The sequence below is a fragment of the Myotis yumanensis genome, unplaced genomic scaffold (assembly GCF_028538775.1).
Source record: "Myotis yumanensis isolate MYYU_CA2020_CCGP unplaced genomic scaffold, mMyoYum1.0.hap1 SCAF_10, whole genome shotgun sequence".
Taxonomy (NCBI): domain Eukaryota; kingdom Metazoa; phylum Chordata; class Mammalia; order Chiroptera; family Vespertilionidae; genus Myotis; species Myotis yumanensis.
Window position 1 is genome coordinate 19,740,607 of NW_027223761.1, and position 25,095 is coordinate 19,765,701.

At 39.8% G+C, this 25,095-nt stretch overlaps 1 protein-coding gene across 1 annotated transcript in view; it reads right to left on the minus strand.

Moving 5' to 3' along the window:
- Positions 1 to 1,042: 1,042 nt before the first annotated feature.
- Positions 1,043 to 25,095, minus strand: part of LPXN (leupaxin) — a 31,651-nt gene continuing 7,598 nt past the window's right edge. Inside the window, exons 3-9 of the mRNA XM_070426585.1 lie at positions 23,853 to 23,899; positions 16,985 to 17,084; positions 13,762 to 13,929; positions 11,612 to 11,785; positions 11,415 to 11,496; positions 2,773 to 2,921; positions 1,043 to 2,445 (exon numbers count right to left, since the gene is read on the minus strand). Coding sequence (XP_070282686.1) covers positions 2,176 to 2,445; positions 2,773 to 2,921; positions 11,415 to 11,496; positions 11,612 to 11,785; positions 13,762 to 13,929; positions 16,985 to 17,084; positions 23,853 to 23,899 — 990 coding nt within the window. The 3' untranslated portion in view covers positions 1,043 to 2,175. The remainder of the gene's footprint in view (positions 2,446 to 2,772; positions 2,922 to 11,414; positions 11,497 to 11,611; positions 11,786 to 13,761; positions 13,930 to 16,984; positions 17,085 to 23,852; positions 23,900 to 25,095) is intronic.

Here is a 25,095-nt window from a genome sequence, read left to right on the forward strand (position 1 = left end):
CTTATATTTATTGTGAGAAGAAAACATCTTCACTTCTTAGTTGCACCTTATTGAACTCTTGCTTTTCTCCGACATTTTAAAATATTTAAACCTACTGAGATTTCAAAATAGCTCATCCTTAACGAAAAGTTTTAGCACCTGACATTCTTTCTTAAAGGCTAAAACCCCAAGTTTACTTTGTCAAATAGCCCAGGCAACCATGAACACTGCCATATTAACACCTGCATATGACATCATAGAGTCAAATACAGTAAAGGGGATGTTTAGAAGTTGAATGTAAATTTTGCTTAGTCTGGTACTCTCAGCCAACCAAATAGGACATGAGGCCAGATGGCTCCCTATCTGTGTGGCCTCCTACATAGCTTGGATGCATTTGAAGTTCCTATAACTGTTACCACTTTCTCTTAACTCTCAAAACCCCTTATTATTCATTCTAACAAATGGGTGCATGTGAAAAATGTATCTGCAAAGTCACTAGATAGCAGGACCCAGATAGATGTAATAAAGCTTGGCAAGAATCATTTAATCTATCAGTTCTCCAAGAAGTTCTGTGCCCCTACCAATCTAGACACCAAATCAGTTCTATTTTCAAGAAATACCTTTAGTTAAGGAGTTTTCCACAGTCCCTTAATCTACTTTTTAACAAATAATCCTATGGTATCTTTAATACCATTTTACGAATGATATAGTACAGATCTCATCACTATCTCTTTTGAATAAGGATAACTCCTTTGAGGCTTACTTGAGGTAGGACATGAGAAGGTAAGATTTCTTTAATAACCTGACTAGCTTTTCTACAACTTTACTTATAATATTTTGCAGAGGAGGAAATAATTAAGTGGAGACTTTCACCGGGGGCTTGAATTTCCTAATCCAAAGTAGAAAATGGTAAATGATCTTTTATAACATCTGTCTTCAGAGATGTTCTAAGAACAGCCACCCTGTTTGTCTTCATGAGACAATTGTGATGTTGAGGAAGATGCATTTTCATTTTTTAAAGAACAGCTTTATTGAGATATAATTGATATACAAGAAATCTGGACATATTTAATATATACTTTTTTTTTTAGTTTGGAGACATGCGTTTATATGCAAATAAAGATTTGCAAGTGCCCAGTGCAGATACAGTTTTTCTCCTTTAGTAAACAAAGTGATGAGAACAATTTTAAGAGGCTTTGCCATATTTTAAGATGATTTAATTACCTAAGTGCAAATAAAATAAATGTTATAGGTCCAAATTAATTAAAAAGTTATTGAAAAGGAGTCCCTCCTTTTAATTTAAAAAAAATGCTTTTGTATGGATGTAAACAAGAGGCACGATATAAATGTAATTAGTTGCACAAAAGTGCTTAGTTTATTAATATGAGAAGCAGAAGGATCATCTACCAAACTACATGATATTGAGTCATCAAAACACAAGCCACTTGCCCTGGCCAGTGTGACTTGGTTGGAGTGTCGTCCCATACATCAGAAAGATCGAAGGTTCAATTCCTGGTCAGGGCACATACCCAGGTTGCAAGATCCATCCCTGGTCAGGGTGCGTATGGGAGGCAAATGATTGATGTTTCTTTCTCACTTCTATGTATCTCTCTCTCTCCCTTCCTCTCACTCTAAAATTAATGAAAACATATTTAAAACACATACACAAAAGCCACTTTGTCAATTATGTCAACACTCAAATTTGTCCAGTTAAAATCTAATACCTCTTGAAAAAGAGAAATACACTGAAAGGAGATGCAAGGAGCTTAAAAGTGCTATCATGATTCCTGACAGCAAGGAGAAAGTCCACAGCCATGACTCAGTGGGGAACTGAGTCACATGGAAATATGGAAACTTGAAAAGGAGATTAGATGTGAGCAGGGCCATCATAGGGGTGAAAATGGAGAAATCTGAGAAAACCAGTTATGAAATGAATGTCTGCATGTGGAAAATATATTTGCAGAGGCACTGGCTAGCAGGCTCCAGATCTAAATCCAAGTACTCAATTAAAAAAATTAGACTAGAAATCTGAAACTTAAGGCTACAAGCCTAACATCTAGACACTCCCTTCTTTGTTCATCACCTTCTCTTTCTCTTAAGCCTATTGAGCAGAAGGTCAGTAACAGCAAATGTACTCTTTCCTCTCTTGGTTTAAATGTTAAAGAGGATCTGGAGGGGCTGTGGGTTCAGCTGAGATTATATTTGGAAGAGCTTATTGAAGCAGGGTGGACAATAGGTCTTGCCATTCTGTTCCCTAAAGATTCCCTTCGACAACTGCGTCAGGCAGAAAGCACAGACGAAGTGCTCAGGATGGAACTTGTGGCCCATGGCACTGATGCAGCGGCCGGTGATGGGCTGCTCACACCCATAGCAGAGTGTTCCTCGGCGATGATGGTAATGGAGCTCGCAGAATGGACGTCCATCTAGTTCAAAGAAGGAGCCAGTGGAGAAACTGCTGAAGCAGTCCTGGGGGTGGAGAGAAGAGAAAGGAAAGGAAGGCAGATGTCAGGAATAAGACATCAGCAAAGTAAAACTTTCAGCCTAGAAATTCCTGCCAGTTACCTGCCCGTAAGTAGCAGGAATTCACTTGGGTCCTTGACAAATGAAGGCTAGAATATGGCCCACTTGCAAAACGGAAAGCAAATGCCACAACAAATGGTGTGTTTCGTGTCTCCTTTAGGAAGCCCACATCAATCCCTCATCCCAAGCTCTGAACCCTCTTAGCAGCTCTGCCTCTCAGAGAGGAGAACCCCTGACTTTCCTTAAATCCAAAAAATAACTGAGTGTACAGACCCCACAAACAAAGCACTCTGGGTGCCAGACAGTGTCCATGGCTGAGAGGTAGTTTTCCAACACCGGGCGGTTGCAGCCCCCACACTTGGGTGAGAACATGGCTAAGAAATCCTTTCGGCAATATGGCTTCTTGTCCTTCTCGTGAAAACCTACGGGGAGAAAAATCAAGGGTTCATTGTTGCAGTTTGAGACTGAAAGCCAAGCTGGAGGTTGAAAAGAGGCCAATGATTTTAAACCCTCCCAAACTTGGTGCCTTTGTATTCAGAATGGAGCTAATAACAAATACCTACCTCAAAGGGCCATTCTGAAAAATACAGTGATAATGCAGGTAAAGTGTTTCAGTATTGTTCCTGAGTCATAGTGAGCACTTAACAATGTTAAGAGCTATTGCTTCTTAATTCCTGAGTATTAACTATTCAGATAGCCTTGACAGTTCTGCCCCAGGTCTCGATATGGCTAGCCTCACCTTGTCATTCATAAATCAGCTAAAATATCATCTTATCGAAGAGGCATTTCTCCAGCCTAAATCTATCACTTGGTATTTTTCATTGCCTTTATTTACCATTATCTAAAATCATCTTTGTGGTCTGTCTTTCCTATTGGAACATTAGCTCTGAGAGAAACTAGATTTTGTTGGTCTTGTCACACTGAATCTCCAGTATCTAAAATGGCATTTGGAAAAAACCTGCCTCATATTTAAAAATAAAGAAATATGAAATAATAATTTCCAAATGGATGTAAGATCTAAATGTAATAACTCAAACCATACAAATATTTGAATTAAAAATGGATGTATTCTTCTCTAATCTGGGAATGAAATAAGAACTGTCATAAAATGTCTCAAATTTCAAAAGCAAGTTAAATAACCAATTTAGCTACATTAAAATATATATTAATGACTTATGCATGACCAAAAAACACTGTAGGCATAGCTAAGAGAAAGGACAAAGGAAAAGATTTGTTAATTATATCTCAGAGAAATATAATGAATACAAAGGTCCCTAAATAATTATATGGTTTAGGCCAGCTGGTGTGGCTCAGCGGTTGAGCATTGAGCCAGGAATTAAGAGGCCACTGGTTCCATTCTGGGTCAGGGCACATTCCCGGGTTGCAGGCTCAATCCCCTCTGGGGGTGCATGCAGGAGGCAAGTGATTGGTGATATTTCTCTTATTGATATTTCTATCTCTCTGTCCTTCTCCCTTCCTCTCTCAAATATATGTTTAAAAATAATAATTATATGGTTTCAATTATTGTTTTATGAAATTTATCCCTAAAAACTGAATCAAGTGGAAACAAATTAAACTACATAACAAATGGGTGATATGACAAGGAAAGGCAATAATTCATTCTAGTGTCCTTAAAACATAGTATTTTGACTGTACAGTCCTACTGGATGAATTCTAAAGACAAAAAGAACTACAAAGAAATCTCAACACATCCCGACCTTGACCTCTCTGTGGGACCTGATAGTGTTGGCTGAACCCAAATATCATAAGCCAATATCTCTGCAAATACGAAAGCTCCACTTGTACCTACTAAAAGAGTGTGAAAGTAAAGCATACTCAGTGGATTGGAAAGTAGCCCACAAAGAACACTATTTCTAGAAATCTATTTTGATAGTAGCAGCCAAATGAAAAAAGAAAAAAGGCAATGGGACCCAAATCAGGTGGCTGTAATCTTCCCATGATCTCCAGTCACTGTTTGATATACCTTGCCTTGTTCAATGATGCTGTCGTGGAAAAGAAAATAGTTTAACAGACTTCTGAGGCCTATCGATCTAACATTCTAAACTAATAATTGTGTTCTTTTCTCTGAGACAGAGATGAGCTCGCTTACTTTTTTTCACTTTATCAAAGAATTTCTAGAGTCTGATCAAGTGCAACTGACTGTGGGCAAGCCTAGTATTTAAGAAAAACAAATCAACATGTACAACCCCTTCCTTACTTTTGTGTGCCCCAATATTTCTTATACATTCTTGTGCATCCATCACATGGTGAGATTACTGGGTGGGCCCCACCCCAGAGTTTCTGATTCAGTAGGTCTGGGATGGGGCCTGAGAATTTTTATTTCAGACAAGTCCTCAGGCGATGAAATGACCTAAAACTGAGCTTGCCTGTAGGAATGACCCTCATCTAGGCATTTGTAGGGTAGCTGGTCATAAGAATGAGATAGCAGGGAAGTAACAGCCTCTGTGTGAACTCAGGTGAGTCTCAGGAGAGGAATCAAAAGCAATGAGCCAAACTTGCTGTGATGCCCCTTGCATATGTTATGCAATAAATTGAGAAAGTTTCAGCACCTACTTGCCTGGAGGCTCTCTCTGGGGCCAATTACCTCTGGAGGATGGATGAGAAACTCTAACAATTAAAAGTGCCATACTCTGGTGCGGCTCTTATCCACCAGGGAAATTAGGGAGCACTTGCATGGCCTGGATAATGAACAATTAAAAAGAAGGTAGGCAATGAGAACCTGGTCCCTATGGGAGGGTGTTAAAGCCTGATGTGCTTAGAAACTTGAGGCTTAAAGAGGAATTCCCTGAACTGAAACAAAAAAATGCAGATGAATTTAATTTCCCAGGAGGCTCAAGGGTTTAGCTGTCATTATAGAAACTCTGTGTGTGACTTGGGTAAGGCAGGATGCTACCTAATTAATAGACTAACCCTATAGTGGGAGACCCATTTACAGAAAACAAAGAATAAAAACAAAAATGCTACTCAAGAGGAGCTTCTGATTAGTAAATGGCCTTTTTAATCAGTTGTCTAAATAAATATAGCTTATGTGTGGCTTCATATTTATGTGAAATTATAAATAACCTAACCTGCCTGTCAGTTTAGAAGAGGCCCAAATCAAAAGCAATGATGCTTCCTGGCCATCCTATGAATAGGATATTTTCCTTTTGTTTCTAACTTACATTTCTTCTTGAAATACATCTTTATCCTCTTGTTCTATTCTCAGGCAACGTCCACATCATAATTATCTCTGGGTTAAACTCTTATTTACTATTTACTCAACTCTTAGACTTCTATGGCTACTGGTGCAATAAAAATTTACCATGACACATTTCAATATGCTTTAGATTTTAAATCCAAATGAAAAATATGCTTACCTAAAGTGCAATTTAGAAATGAAAGGCCTAATGATTTGTGAAAAGCATTGAACAAGCTTCAGTGAACACGCAAATTACTACAAAGCACTTAGCTAGTGGATTATATCAGTGCTACTCAATCCAGGTCTACTTTCAAATAAAGTGCATCATGTCGGTGCCAAGAAAGTACAAAGTTCCAACAGAAGAAGAGGAATTGAGACTCTGTCAAAGGGCACTTAGGATGTTGTAGAAAAACAAACAAATATGAAACTTGCTAAAATAAGACCTTAATTTAAATTCCAACTCTTTGACGTTCCAATTTTATGACTTTAAGAAAATCACTTTTTCTTTCTGAGGTTCAGTGTTTTCATCTATAACTAGATAAAATGTGAAAAAAATTAATCTTACACAGTTGTGGATGGGATTAAATGAATGGTAATTAGAAATATACATAATAACAGGCCTGACATTAGTAGAGTCCACATTGGTGAGGGCAAGACACATAGGGTTATCTTCACTTCCGCTTGAAACATCACTGACATGATAGTTAAAGAATAATCTAAAATAGAAAGACCAGTGGGAAAATGAGAAAAGGAAAAGAGATGCCACAAACGAGATATCAATAAAACTTTCAAAAATTTAAAGTAGGCATAAGTGTGACAACTAGCTTGGCAAAAACAAGAACACTGAAACCTACACCTCCAGAGAGAAGAGGTGCCAATAAAACTTAAGCCATCTGGAGCTCCATAACATCAGAGGGGCTCAGGAACTGAATGCATAAAATAGTCTCAAGACTGAGAACAGGATTGGTTGCAATTCTGAGGAGCTGTTAGAAGATCAGATTCCCCACCCTACCATAAGATACAGTAATTAATTCTGGAGATATCAAATGAGAGCTACTGAGCACCATGAGGAAAGAAGTAAAGCTTTCTACTGAAAAAAAAATAAAAGGAATTACATACAAATTGACATTCTGAATGGTGAAACCTCATTTTCTAATCCTTTAAAAAAAATTTTCATAAAGCTGGGAGAGAGAGCATCTCTTGAATTGATTCAAGATTAAAGGCCTAGCCCTAACCAGTTTGGCTGAGTGGATAGAGTGTCAGCCCTCAGACTGAAGGGTTCCAGGTTCGATTCAAGTCAAGGGCATGTACCTTGGTTGCAGGTTCCCCAGTCCTGTTCAGGGTGCGTGCAGGAGGCAACCAATGGATGTATCTCTTTCACATCGATGTCTCTCCCTTCTACTCCCTCTAAAAATATCCTCAGGTTAGGATTAACAACAACAGCAAAAAGATTAAAGGCCTAAAATATTAATATTCAGGAGTCTCCCAGCAAAATGGCCAGAGCATCCTACCTAAGTACCACACAGTTGAGTCCAATAGTCTACACATTCTGCCTATATCCCAATTAGCATTTTAATGTCTCATTCTTAAATAGGAAATGGGCAACCAAAGATCAGCAGGATTTGTCCAAGACCAATATAACAAGATGGAACGCACTGAGATGTCATAGATACCAATTCCAAATTGAGCTACAAGACATTCCTCAAAGAAGATAGCCATGGTCTATTCTCATGATTCTGGAACTCCTCACTCACACTGAGGATCAAAACAGGTAAAGAGGAAGGGAAATTCAGAGAGGGAATTCAGAGAAGGGAAATTCTTTGGAGAAAATTGTGCTATGGGTACTCCACCCCTGTCAAGAGAGATGAGGCATGGCTCTTGCTAACTCAAGTCAAGAGAGGGACTTTAATAGGAACATTCAGAGAGCTGGGTATATGTGTCCTGCCATTAGTGGGGTATTTGACTTATCTCTGGAAAAAGTCCATAGGTGAAAGTCTGGCTGAAAGTACAGCAGTTAAAAAGAGAGATGCACATGAAAATTAATTTCAATCCCATTGACTGTACGAGAATGGTACAAGTTTCCTGTGATCCATATATGCAAATGTGAAAGAGATGATCCAGAACCATTATAATAATTTCTAAGAGATCGGCAGGAGGAAATAATGTAAACCCTGCAAAAATGAATCTGTGTGGAATGGATCCTCAAAGAAATGTGCCAAGGGAGAACCAAGATAAGTGAAGGGCAATTAAGAGTTTACAATTGGGGGCCCAAGTCCTCCTGAGTTTACAATTGGTCCTGTACTAAATCCACAAAAAGATCCAAGAAAAAAAAGCCAGAGTTAAACATCTGCCAGGCCCAGACAGCATAAAGAAGATTTATAACAATACTAGACAAATTAAATTTTTCTGCCCTCCAGTCTCAACTCCTTCCATCTCTGTTTCAACTCTGGAGGGATCAGATATCAAGAGCATTATGCGAAGCCAAATAAATCGAATGGAAAAGGATAAGAACCATATGATTTTACTTATATGTGGGATATGAAACAGAAAGCAACAAGCAAATAAAAAAAATCCTCATAGAAAACAGGATGGTGGTTATCAGATGGTAAGGGTTTGGGGGGAGGATGAAGAGGGTAAAGGGAGTCAAATATATGGTGATAGGAGACTAGACTTTGGGTGGTGAGTACACAATGCAATATACAGATGATGTGTTGTAGAATTGTAGACTTGAAACATATAATTTTATTAACAAATGTCACCTCAATAAATTTATTACAAACTTTTTAAAGAAAAGAGGAATCAGAAAAGACATGGGACTGCCCAACTTTTTATTTTGGAGAGAGGACAAAACATTCCCTATGGAATTAATTCCAAAAAGACAGGAAAAGACAAATAAAGAAGCTTTCTGAATCCATGCATGAGTTATATTTGTTCAAAACATAAAAAGAAGTCAGGAAAAAAATCAAGACAATTCAGAAAACAAAAGGAAAAAGAAACACACAAAGAGGGAAAAACAGAAAATATAGAAAGGGTCAGGAATAAGAACAAAATCTTAGGCAGCAAAATCTCAGACATCTCCCAAAGCAATATGTTTACAGATACATCTCCTAGGGCAAAGGAAACTAAGGATAAAATAAACAAATGGGACTACATCAAAATATAAAGCTTCTGTACAGCAAAAGAAACCATCAACAAAATGAAAAGGGAGCCCACTGTATGGGAGAACATACTCAGCAATGATACATCTGATAAAGGGTTAATGTGCAAAATATATAAGGAACTTATACAACTTAACAAAAGGAAGATAAAACAATGCAATTTAAAAATTGACAAAGGACCTAAATAAACACTTTTCCAAAGTGGACATTCAGATGGCCAAGAGACATATGAAAAAATGCTCAGTCACTGATCATCAGAGAGATGCAAATTAAAATGACAATAAGGTATCACCTCACACCTGTCAGAATGGCTACCAGCAACAAATCAACAAATGACAAGTGCTGGCGAGGATGTGGAGAAAAGGGAATCCTAGCACACTGCTGACAGGAATGCAGAATGGTGCAGCTATTATGGAGAACAGTACGGAGTTTCCTCAAAAAATTAAATATGGAACTGCCATTTGACCCAGTGATCCCACACTGGGTGTTCCTAGGAATATGTCCTAAGAAACCTGAAACACCAGTCAAAAAGAATGATCCACACTCCTATGTCCATATCTGAGATCTGGAAACAGCCCAAGTGCCCATAAATAGATGGGTGGATAAAAAAGCTGTGGTACATTTGCAACATGGAATACTATGCAGCAGTAAAGAAGAGAGACCTTTATTTTATTTTTTTTTTCAGAGAGGAAGGGAGAGGGAGAAATATCAATGATAAGAGAGAATCACCAATCAGCCACCCCCTGCACGCCCCCTACTGGGGATCAAGGCCACAACCCAGGCATGTGCTCCCAACGGGAATTGAATCCGGGATTCTTCAGTCTGCAGGCCGACGCTCTATCCACTGAGTCAAACTGGCCAGGGCAGAAGAGGGATCTTTTACCCTTTGAGATAGAATGGAGGGACCTGGAGAGTATTATGCTAAGTGAAATAAGCCAGTTAGAGAAAGACAAGTATCACATTATCTCACTCATATGTGGAATCTAGTGAACAAAATAAACTGATGAACAAAATAGATCCAGAGACATAGAAACATGGAACAGACTGTGGCATCTCAGAGGGAAGGCAGGGGGAGGGTGGGTAGGTGGGAAGAGATCAACCAAAGAACTTGTATGCATAAATGCATAACCCATGGACACAGACAATAGGGTGGTGAAGGCCTAGGGCAGGGGGTGAGGGTGGGCTAGAAGAGGTCAATAGGGGAAAAAGGAGATATATGTAATACTTTCAACAATAAAGATTTTTAAAAAATAATAAGAAAACAAAACAAAAAAACTTCCCAACTATGGAAACTGGAAGACAGTGAAGCGAACAAAGTCTTCAGAAGTATGAGGGAAAATAGGTTCCACCTAGAATTGTCTGCCCAGGCAACTGAAGGTAGACAACAGAACAAAAATATTTTCAGATATTCAAGGTCTCGAAAGTTTTACCTATTCTCAAGAGCTACTACAGGATGTGCTCTATCAAAATAAAGTCAGTAACATGTATTAAAAGACTTGAGATCCAAGAAACAGAGGATCCAAAGAGGAAAACAGTAAAAGGAATTCCCAAGATAATGACCCAGAATAACTGCTTCTCAACAGGCCTCAGGTTGGAGCAGGAATATGGGCGTCTCTGGGACAGATGTCTATGAGAAAGAACAAATGGAACTGACCTATCATCACATGTGGTTGACCACTTTGAGAAGGATTTCACAGTTCTGTCAGATAAATTAGTGGTAAGTATAATGAAAATTAAGCTAATGAAAAAAGGATACAAACTTCAGGGGAAAAAGATATACAAAAGGACTCCATGTGCCACACACTGTTTTAAACACTAATCATGACTCTTAAAATCCTCATGATGATCCTAGAAGGTAGGCATTATTAGGCCCATTTTACTGATAAGGGAAGTGAGATACAGAGAGGTTAAATGACTGGAACAACATCACCTAGTAAATAAATGTCACAGCCCAGATTTAAACCAGGTAGTCTAACTCCAAAAGCCGGGCTCTACTGTAATCACAGTTTTCTACCCAGGCTCAACTGTGAGCAATATTTACATGATTATCTACCAGTACACACTGAATATTGATCTGACCTGTAACTATGACCTAATTATAAACTGAGAAAAATGTGAAAGGGGAAATATGTTGGGGGTGAAAATATGGCATCCCTAAATATGGTGGAATAGTAATAACATTTCTAAATCCTCATCTTCTCTGATAGAAAGTGAATACATAATCATTAAAATTTGGGGGGAAATAAATTTATAGTAATGTGTCACTTAAAAAAAAGTAAATAACAAAAGAAAAGGCTAAAAAATCAAGAGAGAAGTAGGGTTGGGGTGGAGAAAGGAGGAGCAAGGGACTATTCACTTTCAATATCACCCTTGAAGTAATGTTTGAGTTTTTAAACTATGCAATCATATTTCTTTGATTAAAATAATTCGATTTTAACAAAATCTATAAATGTTGGAAAAAGGTAGGGAATGATGGCATGTGGTACTGCAATGGACACTTGGGTGGTAGAGGCAGAATCCCGGACAACCAGGACAGATCAAGGTACCCCAGGCCATACCTTCTGCACCAAACACTTCTCCACAGTGAGAGCAGAAGAAGTGTTCTGGGTGCCAGGTTTGGTTCATTGCCGTCAGCACTCTCTGGAAAAGGAACACACAGAGAGAATTAGAATGCCTCAGAACTGGAAAACATGACCCTGGTTCTAAAGGAGTGAGGAAAAGCTACAGGAAAGCAGGGGGAGAGGGGTTTACTTACATCCAGGATGGGAGCAGCACAGTAAGCACAGCGTGGCGAAAACAGATGGTGGTAGTCCTTGGGGCAGTAGGCCAAACCACTGCGCTCAAAGAAGGGACTGGAGCCAATCTCTTGTTTGCAGTGACTACAGATGAAGTGCTCTGGATGCCAGGCTTGCCCTAGAGCATGGATCACCTGGAGGAGGAAATAAAGCCTGGTGTGAGAGCCCAGTAGGGTGCTCTAGGGCCTGCAGGTTGCACGTCATGGTGGGCACTCTTCACACAGTTTTCTGAGTAAATGACACCCTCTGGAGTTACACAACACTAAGGCCTAGACCAGTGATGGCAAACCTTTGGAGCTCGGCGTGTCAGCATTTTGAAAAACCTTAACTTAACTCTGGTGCCGTGTCACATGTAGAAATTTTTTGATATTTGCAACCATAGTAAAACAAAGACTTATATTTTTGATATTTCTTTTATATATTTAAATGCCATTTAACAGAAAAATCAACCAAAAAAATGAGTTCACGTGTCACCTCTGACACGCGTGTGATAGGTTCGCCATCACTGGCCTAGACCTATGGGGTCTGTTGCCCATGCTTTATGGAGAGAAAAAAAGTGCCCGCTTTCTTGACTGCTCACCCTGATAAAAGCCTGTAAATGTTTGTTACCACTATACTGCCCCAGATGGTATAAGAAACAAAATAGAGCGCAGTAGTGATAGACAGCAGATAACTACAGCCTTGGTGTGGCAGGGATCCCTAGAAGAGTAAAAAGTCAAAAGACAGTTTTTATTCCTCTGGTTTGAACATCTCATCTCACACCCCATGCAGAGTTGGGTCTCAAAACCCTGTTATGGTTTTGGTGGAGTATGATGCAGAGCAGGAGTTAGTGGCCATGATTTGGAGCTGAATGCAGCTGAAAATTGTATGCAATAAATTTAAACTAGGAATGTTTGCACAAAGGGAACAGTGAGAAAGTTCATTTCAGTACAGGCAGTACAGAAAGGTTAAGAGCTTAAACTCAAATTAAAAGCTTTGACTTTCCTGGGTTCAAATCCTAGCTTTACCTCTTACTAGACCTTGGACCTGAGCCCTCAGTTTCTGCTGGGGTTCTTGTTCCAGCATTAAGAAGGGTTCAGCAATCTGGAGAAGGCTGTGTGTAGATTAAATAGGAGTCCAGAGACGAAATATAATTTTGAAAGGCACTTGGGGGTCAGAGGAGCCTAGTTTAAAGGAAACTAAGATCTAAGTTCTAAGGTCTAAGGTCTAAGGTCTAAGTCTAAGGTCTAAGGTCTCCTCATCCCAGGACCCCATGCTTTTTATTAACACAATTTGTTCTGAGGAGAGGCAGAGATATATACTTCCAAGGGTATACACAAGCATTGTCAGAATGGGGGAATTAGCCTACGGCTGTTCAGGTGTTTGGCCAGTGGAGGCAATAACATGTAGATTAAGATGCCCTTTAGCTTTCTGACAGCCAAGCAATTAATTTAATGTATCCTATTCAGGTTTGGGGAAATGCCCTTGCCACTCCAGATGATTCAGCCCTGCTGAACATGCTGGAATTGGTTTCCGGCAAGTTTCCTCATCTTTACAAAGGGAATAATACTAGAGTCTCCCTCAAGGACCAATGTGACCATTAAATGAAGAAATACTTGTAAAGCACTTAGCCCAGAACATTATAAATAATCAGTAATTATTAACTACTAGAGGCCTGGTATATGGATTCGTGCACTGAGGGGTCCCTCAACCTGGCCTATGCACTCTCGCAATCCGGAACCCCTCAGGGGATGTCGGACTGCCAATTTCAACCCGATCCCCACAGGCCAGGCTGAGGGACCCCACTGGTGCATGAATCCATGCACCAGGCCTCTAGTATGCATATAAGATCTTTGGTTAATCTTTTCCTGCCCTCCCCCCTGCCCCTTTCCTTCTGAGATTCATCAGTCTGTACCATGTTTCCATGCCTGTGTGTTGAGCGTTTGCCCCCTGGCGGTCAGTGTATGTCATAGCTACCAGTCGAATGGTCAAACAGTTGCTTAGGCTTTTATATAGAGAGATTATTAAAACTTCTTAGAATATAAGGAGAAATAACAATCTTTGGTGGGACAGAGAGAGACACACACAGAGACATAGATGGCTGTAGGACCAACATCTTGGCCCGTCCCACCTTTCCAGCAATCAATTTCTGGCAGGAAGCACAATGGCCCTTGGGCACTGTGGCAATCCCAAGGTCCTGCAATTCCTGCTCCAATCCCCCCAGCATTGAGTCCAGGGAGACCTTGTGATCCTGCTTGTCTGGCAAGTACTTCTTGCTGGCATCTGCTTTCACTGCCACCTAGTACCAAGGAGAGAACCATGAACAGAGTCAGCCTCATGGAATTCATTCTCAGTGGCATCTTCTTCATGACCCTATAAAATCACCTCTACTGATGGACCTTTAGTCTTTCCTGAACCTTTTTCTAAGGTATGGGAGAATTCAACATTATAACACCAATAAAAATGTTTTCATCTCTTCTTCATTCTAAATTCCTCATGCCGAATGAAATCTGACTAATCTTCCTTCATTTGTAAGTCTTTTCCTGACTATAGGAAATTGAGTGGATGAATATAATTCTGGTTCTTGTGATGACCACAACTCAGCAGTCTTCTTTTTATTCATTTATTCTGAAGTGTTTACTGAGCACCTAGTTTTCCCCAAACCCTGCTCTAGGCTGGCTCTTGGTAGAGACAATGTACAAAAGCAACCAAGTGTCTCTCCTCATAAAGTTTACATTCCCTGGGTGACAGACAATAAACAATTAAAGTGAATATATGATGGGCTTAGCTGGTTTGGCTCAGTGGATAGAGTGTCGGCCTGTGGACTGAAGGGTCCAGAGTTCGATTCCAGTTGGGGGCACATACCCGGGTTGCGGGCTCGATCCCCAGTAGGGGGCATGCAGGAGGCAGCCGATCAATGATTCTCTCTCATCTCCCTTCCTCTCTGAAAATCATTGATGTTTCTATCTCTCTCTCTTACTCTCCCTTCCTCTCTGAAAAATCAATAAAAATATGTTAAATAATAATAATAATGATAAATGAATATATGATGCAATGCCAGAGAGAAATATGATATACATTATACATCAAGACAAAAGTGACAGAGGGTGGGATGGTGAGGAAGAATTGATTGAGATGATGGTGATTAGAGAAGGACCTCTAAGGATGTGATATTTTAGTGGATATTTAAGTGATGTACTTAGGGAATCAGAAATATTGATTTTTGTGGAAAGCATTACAGAGGGAGGGGAGACCCAGAGGAAGGAAGCTTGGCACATTAGAAGAATGGTACGAAAAGTCAGTGGGGCTAGAACAGAGAGGGTGAAGTTGAGTGTGGCAGGAGAAGATAATAGAGAAGGAGGCAAAGATCACAATGATCACATTTTTACCCTCATGGTAAAAGATATGATTTTATTGCAAGGGTGATGGAGCCATTGGAGGGTGAAATAATCTGATTTATAAGATCCCTATGGTAGCTGAGTGAGGAATTAAGTGTAGAAGGGAATTAGAGGCATTAGTTAGGTAGAGACTATGATAACAGTTTAAACCAGAAATAATTACTTGGACCAGTGTTAGCGGAAAAGGTGGTGAGAAATTGTCAGATAAGACTTGCTTATGGATTGTAGTTATTGAAGCAAAATTCCAAAATAGTTATAAAACATTATATTTATTTTAAAAAAGAAAGAAACTTTTATCATCTAACAGATTTCCTTCCTCCTCTATTATATGACATTAGTTAATGTTGAAAAGATTAGTGTTCAAAAGGTTAATGTCTAAAAGGCCTGCAAGGCCCTAGCTGGTTTGACTCAGTGGATAGAGTGTCAGCCTGTGGACTGAAAGGTCCCAGGTTCAATTCCAGTCAAGGGCATGTACCTTGGTTGCGGGCACATCCCCAGTAGGAGGTGTGCAGGAGGCAGCTGATCGATGTTTCTCTCTCATCAATGTTTCTAACTCTCTATCCTTCTCCCTTTCTCTCTGTAAAAAAATCAATAAAATATATTTTAAAAAAATAAAAATAAAATAAAATAAAAGGCCTGCAAGGGTGACCAATATTAAGTAAAAAAAATAAGTAAAAATACAATAATATATCTGTATCTACAACTACATTTACATCAATATCCCAGAATACTTCTGAATAGGTATGTAAGAAACAAAAAAAAGATTGACTGTCTCCAGGTGGCAGAACTGGATAATTTGGGATGAGCTGATAAGGAAACCATTCATTACAAACTTTTGTGCTTTTGAATTTTGTGCAATGTGAATGTATGGCCTATTCAAAAAATTAACAAATATTTAAAAATGTAAATTAAATCAAGAGACATGCTAAATCAATTAGATAACACCACACAATTAAACATAAAGGCTACTTTTCTAGTATTTCCAAATATACAGTTCAATGAGGAATAAACTCAGCTTTAAAGAAAACTTGTTTCTGATGTTTATTCATTTGTTCCTCTAATAAGTATGTATTATTCATTGTCAGGAATTATGCTGAGTATTGGGAGTTCAAAAGCGAGCCACAAAGATAAGGTTCTTATTCTCACCAATAACACACATTTTTATATACTGCCTTGAAATTATTTCATAGTCACTTCATGTATGTGTATCAAATCCTCCAACCAATTTAGAATGGTTGTAGTCTCTACTTTAAGGATTCTAGGTGATATTTCTCTTGATAAATTCTTAAGCCCATGTAGTTGATTTCCATTCCCTGCCAGGCCACATGAGCTCGCCACTCATGCTCTGGAGGCTAGAACAAAGAGACGGATTTTATCTCAATGTAGGGCTTAGGACTCCTCATGATACCTATTTTGAAAAACCACAATTGATTTCTCTTGTGTGCCCTAGCTTGTGCATAGCGCTCCTCTATCCTGCTCAGGCCGGTCCCCTTAACAGTCTTGCCACACTTTAACTAGCATTAGAGACCAGTGCCCACAGGGCTCACTCCAACTGAAAGGACGTCTTCTTTCATCTCTTTGTGTTCAAACTCTCTTCATTCTTTAGTCTATCCCATACCCATGCCCACCTCTGATGAACTCTCCTTGACCTCTCTACATTCCTGATGTTTGCTCCACATTATTTTGATAAACGAACTGTCTCTTATTCTATAAATATTATAGAGGTTTATGCCTCATTTTGCCAAGAACAGGCTAAGCTCCTTGAGATCAGTGCTTGGATCATAGTATCTTTTGTGTCCATATAATACATTGTACAAGGTTGAGTTCATTTATTGAATTAAATTTAGTCTGGGAAAATAAATGACAACTTAAAAGTGTCCCTCAAGGGGGAATGCAGAGCTGTGTTCCAAAGAGATACTGTAAACCCGAAGGTTTTATCACAGGGACTATGCTCACCTTGGCCTGCATTTCACACAGGTGGGCCATGAGCTCATCCAACTGAGCAGCTGCTGAGGTTTTGGAATGTGGCAGTGATTCATTTGGCTCTTGGATGTCACTATAGGGAGAAAACAAAAAAAATCATTCTAATACATCAAAATTCAAATAAATGTAAGCCACACATAAAGCACTAGAAAATGTAGTTTTAGCTATTAAATGCTTAGGTGTCAGTAAAACTAGAGACCAAGAGAGTATTTTAAAATACATATAGGTACCAGACTAAAAATGTGTCTCCATGTTCCTGCTCTGCTCATCTCAAAAAGTGATTATTGTTCTCAAGTGCATGAAGAAAAGCACTGGACGTATAACTGGCAGGCCATTCGCCCCCCAACAGCCACATACAAAGCAGGCTCTGCAAAGTGCTTTAAGACCTTGGCCCAAATGTTTGTTTTTATTTTAATAGCATTCTTTTACAACTTTAAAGTATTATATCTTCTCTCAGTTATGGTCATGTGAGAGATAAAAAAAAAAATGAGAAACTAGAACAGGCATTCACCCATAAATTGAGGTCTGTGGGCCAAATTCAGCCATGCCCATTCATACTGTCTATGGTATAGCTGTTTTCCTACAGAGTTTGACAGCTGTGACAGAGAGAGATCTTATGGTCCACAAAGCTAAAATATTTGCTATTTCTCCTTTACAGAAAAAGTTTGCAGACTCTTGATAGTTTAGATAATGTGCATAATGTTAATAGATTATGACTAAATTATTAATAAATAAAAATTTGAACCAAAGACACAGAACACAGTTTATTAAAATACTTGTACAATTTGGCCAGCTGGCATGGCTCAGTGGTTGAGCATTGACTATGGACCAGGAGGTCACAGTTCAATTTCTGGTCAGGCCATATGCCAGGGTTGTGGGCTGGATCCCCACTAGGGGGGGCGTGCATGAGGCAGCTAATCAATGAACCTGTCCCATCTTTGATGTTTCTATCTCTCTCTCCCTCTCCCTTCCTCTCTAAAATCAATAAAAATATCTTTTTAAAAATACTTGTACAATTGTGTGTGAGAGAGAGAAAGAGAGAGGGAGAAGAGGAAAATGGAGGAGGGGGGGAGGGGAAGAAGAGAAAGAGAAAAGAGAAGAGAAGATAAAGACAAAGGAAATGTGTTTAAAAATAACATGGCTAGGTAGTGTTTATACTAGTCATACAAGGATGGTTCCACATTACTAATGGATTAATATAATCCTACATAATAAAAGCACAATATGTTAGTCGACCGAACAGCCGAACAGCAGAACAACCACCCGAATGACCATCCAGGACCATGCTATGACACCCAATGGCACCAGGCCAACCAAGGTGGGTGTGATGCGATTGGTCAGGGGCCCGGCCATCGCCCCATGACTGCCCCGCAGAGGAAGGCCCAGGCCACTGGCCGACAGGTTGATCAATCGGGGGGCTCCACGGTTGCCCCAAAGAGGGAGGCCCAGGCCACTGGCTGGCTGCAGCTGGTGGGCAGGACCTCCCTCGCAAAAGGGAGCCCAGGTCCCAGGTCCCAGGTGCCAGAGGGAAGCCAATACCGGCAGCTAGGAGAAGGAAGGCCTACTCTTGCACAAATTTCATGCATTGGGCCTCTAGTGCATTATAATAATGTATGTGAGTGTCAGCTCAGCCAAGGGTTCGGTGAGCCTGAGGGGGGTGCGGCGAACAATGTAGAGAAGACAAGACATAATAAGCTGGGTCTAGGTGGATCTCTTGTACCTGGCTGAGGTCACAGAGAGAGATCCAGACAGCAAACTGAGCCTTTATTTTATAGCCAGAGGTAAACAAGGTAGTGGTCACCATAGTTACAATGTTCTTGTGAGTTTCACTTGTTTTGGCAGCACTTGCTACATCTCCCTCAGCCCATTAGCTACCCAGATAAGATCTAGGAAGCTTCACAAGGTCCAGCCTAATTATGCTAAGAGGGCTATGCCCTCTAAGCTGGGACTTGTTTGTGGCTTTGCCAACAGGTCAGTCCGAGGCTTAACCCTATAGCCGCTCCCCACAAATTATAAGAAAAACACTTTATAAATACATTGATAAGTGCTCAAAAGCAGTTGAAAACAAATTCAACCACCATTCCTTTGTTGAAGATAGATGTTTTTCCATATCCTTCTGCACATCCTTATCTGTCCTTTGCAACCATAACAGCTAACATCTATTTGAGTGTTTTCACTAAGCCAGGCCCTCTGTAAAGGGTTTTATATGTGTCCTCTTTAAATTCTATAACAATTCTACATCAGAGTGATGTACTGTCACTCCCAAATGAAAAAAAACACTGGGACTTAAAGAAGGTAAAAACTTTGCTCTACATGATACAGCTGGCAAACAACAGAGTGTAAGCCTGAAGACTGCAAAGCTTATGTTCTCTATCACTATGCTAAACTATCCTCCAAATGATGTTTAAAGGCTATATTGTTTTCAGATGCATAATGTACCATGATTTATTAAACCAATCGTTTATTATTAGACACCTACACTGTTTCTGATTTTTGCTGTTATCAATGCTGTCAAATAAATATTTGATTATTTCCATAGAGTAAACTTTAAAAAGTGGAAAAACTGGATCATGCAGGCAACTGACTCAAGTAATGTTTGTAATCAACATTAACCAAGTCAGCTTAGCTAACTCCCCACCAAACTGACGCTCTCCCTCTCTCTCTCTTTCTCTTTCCCTCTCTCTCTTTTACACATACACACACACACATACACACACACGTACACAAAACCAAATATTCTGTCTTTCACTAAGTTTATTTTCAACAATGAAAATATAGATTTACTATTTTACTTATTTTTTATGTATTTATCAACCAAGAGCAAAGCAGAAAGAAATATATCTCTTTCTCTCTTAAGAAAAACAAGACTGTCTCTTGGGTTTGACAGTTTCACTCCTGACTTACTTATGATTGAGTATTTAACAGCAGGGAAAATGCAGGAGGAAGGTGCATATCTTCTCCCCCTAAGATGAAAGACTTAGTCTTTTAAGTACAACATGGCATCCTGGTAACAAAAATGATCAAGTGACTGATTCATTCCTTGGAGGTGTCCAAGAAAAGTGCACAGGAATTCACCCTAGCAACTCTTTTCAGCTATAATCCCTTAGCAATTGTTGCCACAGAGATGTGTCTTGGAGGTACAAAAGGTGGCTGGACAGTGAGCACATTCTGCTGTTCTGTGCCCCAGGGGAGGATAAATGTAGTTTCATGTATGGGTTTGTAGAAACCTAACAACCTGTCTATCTTGAATTCCGGGTTTATTCAAAGAATTCTCACTGGCTTTTAACTAGACCCCTAGTGCAGTGTATAAAAGGAGGTAAATCATTGTCATGCTACCCTAATAGTAATTGAGTCAACAATTTAACATTCTAAGTAAGAAATGGGCTGATGGTTATATCACTATAGCAACCTTTGATTTGTCCCCTGACCTGTTGAAGATGGTAAAGGTGCTTTGCTATGCCATCAGTAACAACTTAGTTCACTTTTCAGAGATTTTAATCATATAAATCACAAAGTATCTATAATAATAAAAGCATAATATGCAAATTGACCAAATGGCCAAACAGCAGAACGACCTTCCAGATAACCTTCTGGATGAAGCAGCAGCTGTGAAGGCCTACTCTTGCACGGATTTCGTGTATCGGGCCTCTAGTATGCTTATAAAAATCCAGACATCTCATGGGAGAGGCTTCATTGTGCAGGACTTTTCTCCCCATCCTTTCCTCTGCAATATTTTTATGAATTGTTTCTCCCTCTTCTTATTAAAATTATTTTTGTGCATGTAAAAGATACAATTTCTAAATATTTGGTCACAATGCTGCTGATATATCACTATATTAGAAATAGTATTACAGTGTTATACTCACAACTGGTATTGAATATGCTTTCTAGGTCCAAAGCAATGTTTACTTTATTTAAGCAAACTAGAGGAAATGGTGAACACAGAATGCAAGAATCTAGATCAGGGGTCCTCAAACTATGGCCCGCGGGCCACATGCAAATACAAATATTGTATTTGTTCCCGTTTTGTTTTTTTACTTCAAAATAAGATATGTGCAGTGTGCATAGGAATTTGTTCATAGTTTTTTTTTTTTTAAACTATAGTCCGGCCCTGCAACGGTCTGAGGGACAGTGAACTGGCCCCCTGTTTAAAAAGTTTGAGGACCCCTGATCTAGATTCTGAGTCCCATGCTCTGTCTGTACACGCCAGCCTTATTCGCTCTGAATTATACCAGCCTCAGGGATTTGTACCACTCTATTACATATTTACTAGGTCACCTGGATTTTGTCTCACTCTCCCATAAAGGTCTACACAGCATGTATCATTCAGTAATGGAAAGTGTGTCAGTCGAGGTCCACTCAGGAAAATACAGATATTGGGAGTCAGCAGAAGGAATTTAATCCAAAAATTTGATTACACCGATGATGGGAGAGCTATAAAAGCAAACAGAAGACACTGAGGGATCCCAGAGATTAGTCACAGCAGGAAGTCATTAGGCTGAAGGGACAAAGCAAAGAGGCAAAGTGATCAGACCCCAGGGACCCAGGTCAACAGGCAATTGCTGGAACCATCGCAGACCTGTTTTGCTCCATCTGAAGCCATAAAGATGTAACTGCAAATGGAGACTGTGGACAAATATTGGGGGAGAAATGCCTTAAATTTCTGTGCCTTTCACCCTCCAATCTCTCCACACTGCCTCCCATTGGTTGAAGCCTGGAGCCTACAAAACCCCACCCATAGGGATCAGCTCCTCTCGAATGCTAGCAAAGCCAAGAGAAGAGGGGGGAATAGGCCTGATGAGAAATCTACCAAAGGTTCCTATGGGGGAGGAGACATTGATAAGTTAGTATGATATGCCATCAATTGATCACAGTGCTAGACAGACAGGAAATGGTTGTTGTTTGGACTGGTTTTTATGTTATGTTACAGGCCCAGTGTGCGAAATTTGTGTGTGTGTGGGCCGGGGGTGGGGTGGGGGGCGGGGGGGGGGGGGGCAAAGTCCCCTCTCTCTCTCTTCCTCTCTCTCTCTTTTACACACACACATACACAGAAATCCATTGCGATCCAATCCTTCTCACAATCTGGGACCCCTAGGGGGATGTCCGACAACCAGCAGTCGGACATCCCTCTTGCAATCTGGGACGCTGCATGCACCAGTGACCATACTTTTCATCCAGGTGAAAGGCATCTTGCTGTTGTACGGGCAGCTACGTTTTTTCCCCCTGATTATAAAAAGTAGTACATAACATGATCCTTCTGAGGCAGTAGTACCATTTTCCCCATCTTATGGATGGAAAAACTGAAGCAGAGAGAAGTTAAGTAATTGGCTTTGTCATACAGTTATAAGTGTCAGAATCAGGGCTGACCACAAAATGTGCAAGCCAGAGTCCATGCATGTCATCGCTGCATCATCCTGTTTTTTCAGTGTTAAAGTAGCCTTGCCAGGTTTTAATTTTTAAATCTAAGAGACTGTTCCCAATATATAGGGTAGGGTCCCTAGGCCTGGCCCGCGATCAGAGCAGATCTGTGGGGCGACGGGCGGGTGGGGCAATCAGGGGCCCAGCTGGCACCCACCTTGGCTGGTGGCCTGGCGGCCCCGCCTCCCACCACTGGTCTGCCCCCTGGTGGTCAGTGTGCGTCATAGCAACCAGTTGTCCTACCTTTCGGTTTATTAAATAGGATGTTCATATGTTCATTAGTGTTTGTATCAAAGAATTGGTTTCCTGAATTTAAAAAGCCAAAATTTACTGTTAACCTATTATGTACCAGGCACTGTTTTTGATGTTGTTGTTTTGCTTTGTTTGCTTTTTACAAAGGGGCATGACCACTGGAACTGGAACACACTGACAATTGTATTAATAAATTGGCCTTCCTCCCATTACAGTAGAAAGTGTCCTCAAGTGCAAAGCTATAAAAAGACTTTTTGATAGCATAGGTCCTTTCCTTATTTAGCATCATGTGTGCACTATTGGCTGCAATTCTGAAACCAAATAAGGTGTGGCGTAGTATTCTTTACCAAGTATGAGCCCTTACTATCTACATTTTAAGGCTTTTATTTTGTTTTCCAGAATGTTGTCTGACTTTTTAAATTTCAAGCTACAACTGAAAACAGAACAAGAAAAGTGGTCTTTTTTTTTTTTTTTTTTTTTAACAGGCTGCCAATTCTGCTTTGGCCAGTAGAAATTATTTAGTAAATGAATCTGTTCCAATCTGTAACTTTTGTAAAAAGGCAATCTCTCCATCTGCTAAATAAATTTTGAGAAAATATGAAAAGAAGTATATATTCATTAGTCTGTTATGGAGATCCAATCTCTTAGTTCAACTCTGAAATTAGCTCTTTTTAAAAAATCCTCACCCAATTTTCCCATTGATTTTTAGAGAGAATGGGAGGGAGGGGGAGAGACAGAGAGAAACATTGATGTCAGAGAGACAAATCGATTGGATTGGTTGCCTCCCACACATGCCGGGGATCAAGTTTGCAGCCTAGGTACATGCCCTTGATGAGAATTGAACTCAGGACCCTTCAGTCTGAGAGCCAATGCTCTATCTACTAAATTAAATCGGCTCGGGCCTAGCTCTGAATTTGTTAATATCTTGCTGAAAATTCATTTGGTGTTTTTCTTCTGTGACTTGGAATAGCTGGGCCAAAGCATCTGTGATGATTAGAACTATTTACACTTTTTCAGGTGGTAAAGGAAAGAGCAGAAACCATTCCACCTTTGCTCAAAAACTATGGAAAGAAAAGGAGAGCAGTAGGAGTTCCAAGCAAAGTATTGTCCAAACACAGATTGACAACAACTATCTAATAACTTTGCTTAAGAATTTAATATTAAAAAATACCTGTAGACGTGGGGCTCCTCGATATTAGTAGTATACACGAGCTGCACCTAAGACAGAGTGACAGAATGGATTTCTGTTAGTGAAATCTTGGTGCTTATCTACACCCAGAATTAAAGAATGTTTTTAGATTCTAAAGGAGACTGATGACTAGCATGTCTCTGAGATATCCTTTTATAAGGCAGAGGAATACCAGCCATCTCACAGAGAAAGGCCAAATTCTAAGTAGAATAGCTGCCATGTGAGTAAATAGTGACCCTCTCCCTTCCCTAAAAGCACTGAATTAGAGAAGTACTCAGACAAAAATCATAAAACAACAAAATAAGCAAAGTCCCTTTATAGACCATAACATGATTAAAATTAGCATACCAAAAGAAAGAATGTGCCCTAGCTGGTTTGGCTCAGTGGATGGAGCATCGGCCTGTGGACCAAAGGGTCCCAGGTTTGATTCCAGTCAAGGGCACATGCCCAGAGTTGCAGGCTCAATCCCCAGTAGGGGGCGTGCAGGAGGCAGCCAATCGATGATTCTCTCTCATCATTGATGTTTCTATCTCTCCCTCTCTCTTCCTTTCTGAAATCAATAAAAATATATTTTAAAAAAAGAAATAATGTGTGCCTCTAAAGGGTAGTTGGCTAACAACTCATTTATTTGTTGAACAAATATTTATTGAGAGCCTGTCATGTGTCAGGGCTAGAGATGTAGCCATCAAAAAACCAAAAACCAAAAAATAAATAAACAAAAATTGTCTACCCCGGATTTACATTGTGAGAAACAGATAATAAACAAATTAATATCTAAAAATAAATTAATGAACATGTAATATCAATCAGGGGTGAGAGATAGAAAATGCAGAAGAAATGGCAATTATAAATATATTCATCGCCATAAAAAAGAATTAAATCTTACTGTTTACAACAACACAAATAGACCTAGAGAATAATTTGCTAAGTGAAATAAGTCAGACAGAGGAAGACAAAACCATATGATTTTAGTCACATGTGGAACCTCAAAAACAAAATAAGCAGCCCTAGCTGGTTTGGCTCACTGGATAGAGCATCAGAATATGGACTGAAGGGTCCCAGGTTCGATTCCAGTCAAGGGCATCTACCTTGGTTGCAGGCACATCCCCAGTAGGGGGTGTGCAGGAGGCAGCTGATCAATGCTTCTCTCTCATCAATGTTTCTAACTCTCTATCCTTCTCCCTTCCTTTCTGTAAAAAAATCAATAAAATATATATTTTTAAAA